The sequence below is a fragment of the Taudactylus pleione genome, unplaced genomic scaffold, assembly GCF_031769625.1.
Source record: "Taudactylus pleione unplaced genomic scaffold, aTauple2 ptg000033l, whole genome shotgun sequence".
Lineage (NCBI taxonomy): Eukaryota > Metazoa > Chordata > Amphibia > Anura > Myobatrachidae > Taudactylus > Taudactylus pleione.
This window is the reverse complement of record NW_028284435.1, coordinates 2,252,979-2,264,216: the sequence shown is the minus strand read 5'-3', so window position 1 is coordinate 2,264,216 and position 11,238 is coordinate 2,252,979. Positions and strand designations below refer to the sequence as shown.

Below are 11,238 nucleotides of genomic sequence, written 5' to 3'. Positions count from 1 at the left end.
CCCCATTTTTTAAATAAGGACATAAGATAGTGCATCTGAAAAAGGGCCATGGCCTCATTGGGAAGGGCCAGGGAAGTGATAGGGGAGGCCAGGAGGTGCTGGGGATAAAAGAAGAGGAAGCTACAAGTGAGAAGGATAATAAACAGGCAAATTGACAGGCCCAAACAGCGCCCCCTGCCCTGCGGTGCCCTGTGATATGGCACAGGTTGCATCACCCTAGTTGCGGCCCTGTACAGCACTTTGGACACTATGTGGGGCTTTCTGAATAAAATATATTGGAAATATAACAGGATAATTCCAAGGGCCTCTATCTAATAAACAGAGGTCAAAGGGGATCTACAAATATTTCACTTACTGTTTAAAGCAAACCCAAATTAGACAAAACATGACTACATGTTTTTGACAGTGTCTTAGGGGCACCACTCATATGCAGAACCTGCCAGGCACACTCAGTGCAGGGGCAATCTCTAGGCATCTCCCCCTTGGGTATTGCACCCCACAACAGCTGCTTCTTGCCTTAGCATACAGGCGGTGTGGATGGCATCTTCTGCTCCATATAGACTGAGTGTGTTGCTCGGCTATGGCATCATCAGACATGCAGGAGTAGCAGGGAATTAGTATTTTTTCCCGCGGCCATGCCTTAGGGGTGCCTAACCCTAACCTTCCCCCGTAATCCCTAATCCCCCTCTAAGTGCCTAAACCAAACCCCCCCTTCCCCGGAGCCTAACCTTAAGTCTCCCGGGGGGTGCCTAACCCTAACCTCCCCCCGGGGGTGCCTAGCCCTAACCCCCCCTTCCCCTAGCCTAACCCTAACCTCCCAGGGGGTGCCTAACCCTAAGTCCCCCCCCGAAAGCCCCTAATCTAACCCTCCCTCCCCGCGCGGCTGTCCGCGACCGGCTTACCTTCTATCGTTAAGCTGGGTGTCGGGCTCCCGCTGTAGGTCTAATGACAGGCGTCGGGATTTCGATGCCGGTCATTAGACAATTGCTGGGATTAGACAGTTAGGATGCCGACGGTCGGCATTTAGACCGTCAGCGTCCCGAGGAGCAGCTATTGGCTCTACTCCTATGTCAATAACCAGCTTTCAGAGTGGGGGTGCTTTGGGGGCATTAAAAATATTGTATAAGTGATATTATGTCACTCATTAATATTTTATATGCCCCCTAACCATTGTCACCCTATTCAACCTCTTAAATGCCACTAAAAGTAGTGCTGGCCCTGGGCACACTGTAGTTTGGCATCGATAGACACAATATGTTGTGGACACACTTTATATTCACAAATGTATATGTGGATACTACTGGGCTCAATGTGTGCATGGACAGAGCTAGGCAAAATGTGTATGTGAGCACTGGTAGGCACAAATGGGCACAATGTGTATCTTACCCTGTTTGTCAAACTATGTATATAAGCACTTTTGGGCACAGCCTAGTAATAATTATGCAGACACTGCAGAGCACAGGTTGCAAAAGGTGATGTTTTAGTTGTACACAAAATATAAAATTAGATGTGTACTATAATGCACAACACTGTTAAATTTAAAGGTGAGAAATCACAGTACATTTCTCTTGTGGGCCAAAGATCCCACACAGCGAGATACAGTACAGATATGCCCAGCCATATCCTTGCCGTTGGAGTGGCAAATTGCGGTATGCATAGTGCGAGATGGATATGTGCCTCCATAGGAATGCATGGTGCGATCACAGTTCGTGCCATAGCGTATGCAGGGACGGGGAATCGCATGGCGCAATGCGTTTGTGTCGGGTGTGGATCACTAGGTCTACAATAAAAAGGTAAACAATGTTTAGGTAAACAATACAAGTTAGACAGGCAATAGGCCGACATGATCTGAATGTCGACACACTAGGGCTGGACTAGTAAGAAGGTCTACAGGGACAGAATGTCGACACACCAATGTTCGACACATAAATGGTCGACACATGTTTTTTTTTCTGGCCCTAATCTTCACCCTAACCCTCCCCTTGGTGCCTAACACTAACCATCAGGGTAGGTGCCTGTCCCTAACCCTCCCTCCTGGTGCCTAACTCTAACCGTTGGGGTAAGTGCCTACCCCTAACCGTTGGGGTAAGTACCTAACCCTCTGGTAAGTGCCTAATCCAGTGGTTACCAAACTGCCTCGGGACACTTGCAGGGGTGCCTTAGGTTGGTGGTCCAGCACCAAATAAAATTATTTATGGTCAATGTAGTGTAAATATGTGGATAAACAGAAGCTCAAACCTGTCCACCAACACATAACTGAGCCTAAGGATGACAGGTAAGCACAATTTACTGCACTGTACTAATTCACTACATTTTTCTGAATTTGTCAATAACAAACTATTAGCTTAGGGGTGCCGTGAAAACAATGCTGTTACTCTAGGATGCCGTGATTTTAAAAAGTTTGGGAACCACTGTCCTAACCCTAAAAACAAAAGTGTCAACAATTTTTGTGTCAACCTAAAGGCCCTGTCGACCTTCTTACTAGTCGACCTTTAGTGTGTTGACCTTCAGACCCTGTCGATCCATTGCCTGTCTAACTTGTATTGTCTACCTAAACATGCCACTAATACAGAACCTCCTCTCCTCTCCTCTCCAATCCCAACTTTTGTTACAACTTCAGTTTCCCTTCACTTATTCCATGAACACCAAATCAGCAGCTGGCATATATTTGCTTACTTTTATAACAAAGGCTCTCTCACTTGGACTAGTTTATGCACTATTTCTGTTTTAGCCATTTTATAGTAGGTGTATTTCATGATATACTGTACAGCCCAGGAGCGGAATCCCTATTCTTCTTCCCAGATGTACAGTAGGAGAAAGATGTAACTGTACTGCCAGCGGCTCTCGGTTTTGTCGTTGAACAGTTTAACAGAACTTGAACAAACTTTTCTGTGTGTTATACTGCTGGCTCCATGCTGACATGGTAATCCCCACCCCTTCCAGGCAAACACACATGCTCAGTTATATCACACAGCTTTATAGCAAACCGCAGGCTAGAAAGAGATTTCTTCTTGCTGTTCCTCTTCTATATAAGGTTGAAAACCAAGATTACATCCCTGGGAGTCACCAACTGAAAGGAACAAGGGAGAAGCACAAACTTCTGACACCTAAGCCAAACTTCTGCATTCTGGAGTGGGTTGAAAGAAAAAGATCGGCGTGGATCTGCAAAACGAGAGAGCTGTGTTATGATCTGAAGAAGATATACTGTACGCCGGGGATAAAAAGCAGGGTACAGTACGAGAGGATGAAATACAGAGGAAAGGCAGGCTTACAATACAGAAGAGGGCGGATATTATAAACAGAGAAAGGGGCAATGGTCATAACGTGCTGATGAAATAGGAAGTATGAAAAACTGAGCAATACAATATAAGTAACGAGAGAATGTGTCATAGCTAGAGTAACGCTGTAACAAAGGGAAAGGCTGTACTCCAGAAAAAGGAGTCCGAGGACTGTCATTTAAACTGATTTTTTTTGTATTGGTCTTCATAGTACTAAAAGGTCCCCACCCCAGTGTGCATATACAGAAGAAGAGATGAAGTTCTGCAGTGCTGGACTTTTCACTGGACTCTGGGTGCTTATCCTGCTGTCTTATATCTGTCATCCTGCTGTGGCTAACGACGAGACATCCTGCCAAGGAGGCTTCGATCTCTACTTCGTGCTGGACAAGTGAGTACTAAGAGCAGGGGCCTGGGGGAGGGAGGATACAGCAATTATCTGGCTATGAAGTGGTTACTAGACTGCAGAAGTGCTGCACTGACATTGTTGGTAGAGTTGAAGCATCCTCCCTTAGCTGTGCTGATCTCATTGTGTGTTGATCAGATTTCCACTACTCCCTGAGTGCATAAGAGGTCAGGCAGATGTTTTGACACTGAACAGGCATTTAGCCTCCATTGTCACGCCATCCTGCATCATACATCAGGACTGAGTATAACTGATCCAAAACTCCACATGCACATTTACAGAAGTCTCTCTGGCACAGCCACACATATCCAGTCATGTGGAAGGCAGAACAGTAATATACTATTTGTATCAGTTGATCTGAGTCACATTACATCCACATCTACTATCACCCAATTTATAGCTGCCATGTTCAACTTTATGGGGTATATTCCTCATCACTTAATTTCTACAAACACAGGTGAAAATTAAAACTTTCACCAACTATTGTAGAAATGAGGTATCAGGGCCATTCATTATATAGGTACTGCAGGAGATATCACTGATATATCCAGCTTACCTTTCAGCCCTTATCTGGCCCAGGCCCGCTAGTATGGGAACCTAAATTCATCAAGCTCCGAAAATGCAAGATTTGCGGAGCTTGACTGCGAGATCATTTTCCATCTTTAGATGGCGTTTTCTCCCACACCCCCGCTCCTTCCCAATGGTAAGTAGTCCAAGACAGGGGTGACGAGAGGGGTACTAATTACGTGGGCCTGGTCTAGCTGAAAGGGCACAGTGGGAGCCCAGGCACGATGCCGCCCCCTATCCCTCCTACCTGTCAGCAGACCAACACATGCTGCTGCTGTCTATAAGGCTGGAATCAAAGGTTAAATTATGTCAGGTTGGGGACAGGTATTGAAGGGGTAAAGACTTAGGGATGGAGCATTTGAAAGGAAGAATACAAAATGGTTAAGATAGACAGGTAGAGGTTAGTAGGTAAAGGGGCATAGTGAAGGTCAACAGTATTGGTAATGATGGAGTTAACACATTTCCTTTTTGTAGTACATTACTGTGATAAAGCTGACAGGTGCACTGCTCTCATCCATTTCACTTTTCACTCATATACTGCTCTTGCCACACTGGCCTCTAACAGGTTCCAATGCTTACTATACAGGTTGACCTGTTACTGCAGCCAATAAAGAGTGGAGGTCCTCCCTAGTGTGGTATCTATTAAAGTATGCATTGCTGGTACTGATAAAAGTAATCTGAACTATGCACTGCTTGTTTGTGGCTTGTGTTATGTGCTGTATGTTGGGCTGTGGCCTGAAGTCTACCCTGATGTCTATAAATATATTTTACTGTATTATTATTCTGGGCCTAGTTTTCCACAATTTATACCAAATGAAGGGCCCCATTTAACAAGGATCATTTTTAGCAATGGCATATTTTATTTAGTATCACAGTGATACTAACAAATATGCCATTGGTATTTACTTACCCCTCCGGTGTTGTCCAGTACTGTCCCCGACCACAGTGGCATCCTCCATGCTGTTGCTGGCAGGCTATCGCTGGTGTCATGTACATGTGTGATGGTCAGCCTGTGCATGCACATTACACTATTACCTGGCGGGACTCGGCAATGCCTGGAAGACTTTGCTGGAGCCGGATAGGCTGTTTCTAGGTCCCCATTGCCAGCAACGGGGACCGTATCGTAAGCAGTACAGTGACAAACTAGCTAAGCTTACCTCTGTTTGTTAAACACTGAGATGAGGACATAACACCTTCAATGAGTGCTAAAGGGATTATGTCCAGTTGTTAAATGGGTCCCTAAGGGTGAGTTTGGACTGTAAAACAAAAGTAAGGTAAGATATCAATAAATTTCTAATAAGTTTTGTTTTACGATTTTTCTCTAATTTGTCAAAACTTCATTTATACTGTATTATAACAATAAACAAACACTGCTTAATGCTGATACAATTATACAGAGCCGTAACTATACTTTTTGGTGCCCTGTGCCAGGGAGAGCATTGGCGCCCCCCTCCCCCCTATTTTTTAAATAGGGACATAAGATAGTGCACCTGAAAAAGGATCATGGCTTCATGTGGAAGGACCAGGGAAGAGATAGGGATACTCTTGGGGCAGCCAGGAGATGCTGGGGATAAAAGATGAGGAAGCTACAAATGAGAATGATAACAAACAGGAAAATTGACAGACCCAAACAGCGCCCCCTGCACTGTGGTGCCATGTGCCATGGCACAGGCCGCACTACCCTAGTTACGGCCCTGCAAGTATGTTTCAGCATTTATCATTTTTGGCACATGATCCCTAATAACTTATGCATATGGAGTTGGTCACAAAGGTGACTCGAAAGTGCGCTAAATGCAGCCCTTTTATACACAAGTACTAAAGTTAGTTTTATTCTCCATTCTCTGCTGTAATGTTATGCTGACTGAGCGTAGCATCACTTCAGAATACCTGCTTAGAAAAACCCTCATTTGTAATGATCCCTGGTTCTATTCAGGAGCCCAAATACTTCATTCACAAACACAATAGGAGCAGGTAACTCTTGCCACTAGTGCTACAAAGTACCACTTGTAGGTGTTTATAGTCAGTTGCTGTCCTACTAGGTACACTGCTTCCCACCTTCCCCACCTGTTTACCTCAGAGAGCAGATTGGCATGTTTGCAGGGCCGGCGCTACCATTAGGCAGCTTTAGGCAGCTGCCTATGTGTGCCGGCCACTAGAGGGCGGTGCGCTGCCCGTTAGTGAATGTGAATGGACCCCTGTATAAATTACAAGCGGCGGCCGTGGCACTAGTAAAGCCAGTTGCGGCCACCGCGCAATTTTGCTAACTCCGGTGGCAGGCACAGCCAGGCCGCCCCTGTAGGTATCCGCCATGTCTGCTTGGCAGCCGCAGCACTTGTGTATACCGCCGCGGCCACCGAGCTATTAGTAGGGACTAGGGACTGAGAAAGACAGCGTAACTGCAGTGTCACAGTGCTGCACACACACTGTCTGTCTCCTCAGTCTCCGGGCCAGCCCATCCTCCAGGCTCCAGCCACAGCGCTACCTGTGAAAAAAAAATCCTCTGTTCAGGCCGGTGACTGGTGCTCCGGTGATGTCCTCCGTGGCTCCGGTCAGCTGGTGTCCCCTCCTGCACTGAGACCTGGTCAGCTAACCGGGTCACAGTGCAGGATGGGAGATCAGCTGACCGGAGCCACGGAGGACATCACCGGAGCACCAATCACCAGAGGTAAGTAGAATTAAGGGGGGGTTGCAGGAAACAGGCAGTAGTTTTGCCTAGGGTGCCTAGAAACCTTGCACCGGCCCTGCATGTTTGGCCTGCATACCTACCAAAACCTTGACCTCTGATTAGTGAACTCTGGGCCTGATTCAGAGCCGGACGCTCTGACCAGAGCGCTCGCTCTGAATCAGGGCCCTCCTACATGAAAATGATGCGGCCTTATGGATGCTCGCATAGCTGTGGGTTACCACCCACAGCTTATGTGAGCGTCCATGATGATGGTCACGATGGTCAAGTCCATCGCGACCATCGGGCTTGCGACGGAGACCCTGCGGTAGGGTCTCGCTGCCGCAAGCCCTGGAGTGATTTTGGCTCTATCAGAGCCAAAATCACTCCCACTGACATCACTAGTGATGTCAGTGGGGCCGGGTTCAGACGGTAGGCATTCCCATGGGAACGCCTCCGTCTGGCAGCCACGTCTCCAGCACGCCCACCAAAGGGGGCGTGCTGTCAATTAACATCGACAGCATGCCCCCTTTGGTGCGAGACCCGGAGCGACGGAGAGCCCGTCGCTATCCGGGTCTCGCGCATGCGCACGACGGAGCTCCCTCCGTCGTGCGCATGCGCAGTGGGGCAACATCGACCCGCTTGCGAGCGTCCTGCGCTCGCGAGCGGGTCTGAATGACCCCCTCTGTCACAGTTAGTTTTGCTCATTGTCCAATAACAGTACAAAGTTCTGAAGCACAACTTTGTGACAGGGAAGCCGCTAACATTTTTAATACTCATATATTACTTTTATAAATGTGTATATAGTGTAGGTTGTAATGGAGGTGGCACTCTGGAAATGTGGGCATCTGGCCCCCAAAGTGAAGAATGTTGACTACCCCTGCTCTAGAATATTGTAGATGCTTTTTGGCAAACATTTCAGAAACAAAAAAACATATGTACACATTCACTATGACGGGATGTATCCTGACCACAGATGTTGCAATTTGTATGTTGAAACTAATTTTACTGGGCCCTAAAATTACCATATTGTCCAAACAAAATGTGTTTGAGATATACTGACTTTTATTATGGGTGTCAGGAAAATATTCCACTTTGTACAATGAAAATCTCACTGGCGTCAGCAGACTACACTGTATTGGAGAAGAGAGGTGGACTGGCCCACAGGGGTACAGGGGTGGGCCCCACTGCCTGAGGGCCCACCTCTTCCTCTAGGGATAAGGTTCCAGACAGTGAACTTGAATTATACATTATACATATGTTACATTATACTACAAAGGACTATGGCATATTTTTTACAATGCATTGCTGGTATTAATCTGGTACATCATGCATGCACTAGTAGTATTTACTATATATATATTTTTTAAGAGTCCTCCAGACCATGTTCTCTCTCTGTGGAGGCTGGCCACACTCCTAAGTATGGGCCCCTATCACTGCATTCACCCGGTGGGCCCTTCATGGCACAGTGCGATACTGTTGGAGATTGCCATTTCTAATAAGGAAATTTGTTTCTACTTAGGAGGTAGTCTATCTGTAAGGGCAAGGCCAGTTGAGATAATGTGATCCCTAGAACCACTTCACAAGGTCTTCACCACCTATAGCAAGTCGTCTTTTCCTATTGTGTTACGTACATGCAAGTTGTGTTTCCCTAGAGTGCTATATACTTATAGGTCTATTAAGTAGGTACTTATTATTTCTGGGTATTGCGGAGTGAATGTGATGGGAGGAACACAGAAGGAGGCAGGCAGATAGAAGGTTATCTCACAGGGGGGTAGATGTACTAAGCCTTGGAGAGATATAAAGTGGAGAGTGATAAAGTACCAAACAATCAGCTCCATTTTTTAAACACAGCCTGTAAAGTGTCAGTTGGGAGCTGAATAGTTGGTACTTAATCTCTCCACTTTATATCTCTCCTAGGTGTCTATTTACTAAGCCTTGGATGGAGATAAAGTGAACTAAGATATTGGGGTTTATGTATCAAGCTGTGAAAATGTGGAGAAGTGGACCAGTGGAGAAGTTGCTCATAATAACCAGTCAGCTCCTACCCATTATTTTATAGACTGTACTTGATAAATGCTACTTCTAAGCTAATTGGTTGCTATGGGCAACTCCTCCACTGGCCCACTTCTCCACGCTTTTTACTGCTTGATACATAAACCCCAAAGTATCAGCAGGGCCAACTCTAGGGGTGTTCGACCAGTGTGGTCGCACAGGGGCGCCACCCAGCATCCCGATTTCAGCGGGACAGTACTGTCCCGCTGGTCAAATCGGGAGGCTGGGGACCCCACCGCCGCAGCTGTACAGTGGTGCCGGACCCCCAGAGGGCTGGGGGAAGCCCAGCCAGTGACGGAGTGCTGGGCTTTACCCCCAGCATGACGGTATATGGAGGTGTGCCATGCGGTCAAGACCGTCGCGACCATCGGGCTTGCGACGAGACCCTTGTGGTAGGCTCTCGTGGCCGCAAGCCCCAGAGAGCTTTTGGCTCAAACAGAGCCGAAAGCTTTGCCACTGACATCACTTGTGATGTCAGTGGGGCCGCCCCAGACGGTAGGTGTTCTCATGGGAACGCCTCCGTCTGGCCAGCCACCCCCCTGGCCCGCCCACCAAAGGGGGCATGCTGTCACTCAACATCGACAGCACTCCCCCTTTGGTGCGAGACCCGGAGCGACGGATTGCCCGTCGCTATCCGGGTCTCGCGCATGCACACGACGGAGCCGGCTCCGTCGTGCGCATGCGCTGTGGGCCACCATCGACTCGGTTGCGAGCGCTCAGCGCTCACGAGCGGGTCTGAATCAGGCCCCAAGTTCCCACAATTTAGCCTAAAATAGGGGATTTGCTAAATTTTTCACCTGCTCTGAGATGGTGAAAAGTATTAGCTGCTTTTAGCGGCTGACTGAATTACCCCCACAGCCTGTAAAGTCACAGTTAGGAGCTGATTGGTCGGTACTTATCTTCATTTTATCTCTCTCCAAGCTTTGATAAGTCTCTCACATGGTATCAGTAAGGGTGCGCTAAGCGCTGGATCCAGATGGCCAGAGCCCGAGAGCTGGCATTGGTGCAGGGGTATATAAGAAAGTGGTTTATTTGAGTAGCAAACAGTGGCCAAAGTGAATACAGTAGGTCAAAGTTGGGGGCAAGCAGTGAGCCAAACAAACAGGCAGAGGTTAGGGGCAGTGAATGAATCTTTTACTACTATGATAAAATACAAGCAAATGTGATTTATGATTGATGTGCAAGGGATAGATTAGTAGCGGTATGTGTGAGGTGAAGCTTACATATGAGGCCCATTTCAGGTGTACACAATGCAAGATAAAGTAGTATTTACATTGTTTAGTCTTTAAATAAATACATACAGTAAAGTGCTACAATCCCAGTATACATGCCCCTTTTTTGTCACAGTATACAAATACATTAAATCGTGTTCACTCTAGCTCCGGCGGCAGGCAGGGCGCCGGAGCTAGAGAGGGCCACTTTGTGCACGAGACGAAGGCGCCGCACGTGCGTCCGAAAAAGGGGCGTGGCCATGAAAAGGGGGCGTGTCTATAAGATGCGTCCCCTTTTCGTCATACTTGGGGGCGTGCCCGGCTCTTACAGACACGCCGGGCAGCCCCCAAGCGCTGCAGACAGTGAGAATAGATGCCGGGCGCATGCGCCTGGCGTCTATTCTCCGGCGGTGACCAGGTCACCGCACATTTCTCCACCCACGGGACACTGCGTCCCGCGGGTAAAGACGGCACCCGCAGGCTGTGAGGGCAGGGCGCTTTTTGCCCTCCAGAAGGAGGGCAGGGCGCCGCGCAACGCTAAAACAGCCTAGCGGGAACGCTAAAATATAGTATTTACAGGTTCTCTGACCTGTATACTATATAATATAACCAGTTAACATCTAATGTCTCCTTATTCTCTTTGCTATGTGTGCAGTAACGGTTCTTAAGCTGGGTACACACTGAAGCGACAGGCATTCGTTCCGACATCGAAATAAATGCCCATAAACAGTGATTGTGCTTCCACACTGGACAACTTTAATGAACGACGGAACGATCACTGTTATGTCATTCATTAACAATGTATTGGCCGCCAGTGATATCGCTAGGTTACATGTGCAGCACATCAAACCTGACAACCGTCGCTAGCGACCGTGGGAGCGTGCAATCATGCGTACACACAGAATGGTGTAGGCGATATGTCATTACGAAACAGCATATCAGCCGGATATCGCTCGAATGTGTACCCAGCTTAAGGGGCTGATGCATTTAATGAGGAGTACCTTGTAGTAGCATAAGAAGCTAGGTAATAATAAAAAATGAGCAATGTTTCATTACTAAGTG

At 47.5% G+C, this 11,238-nt stretch overlaps 1 protein-coding gene across 3 annotated transcripts in view; it reads left to right on the top strand.

The window, feature by feature from the left end:
- Positions 1-2,961: 2,961 nt before the first annotated feature.
- The window catches only part of ANTXR2 (ANTXR cell adhesion molecule 2), a 236,625-nt gene continuing 228,348 nt past the window's right edge, over positions 2,962-11,238 (top strand). Inside the window, exons 1-2 of one of the 3 annotated variants that reach the window (XM_088452105.1) lie at positions 2,962-3,229; positions 3,490-3,666. In XM_088452105.1, coding sequence (XP_088308231.1) covers positions 3,533-3,666 — 134 coding nt within the window. In that variant the 5' untranslated portion in view covers positions 2,962-3,229; positions 3,490-3,532. Of the gene's footprint in view, positions 3,667-11,238 lie in introns of all 3 variants that reach the window. The other 2 variants (XM_088452106.1, XM_088452104.1) reach the window with 2 other exon arrangements.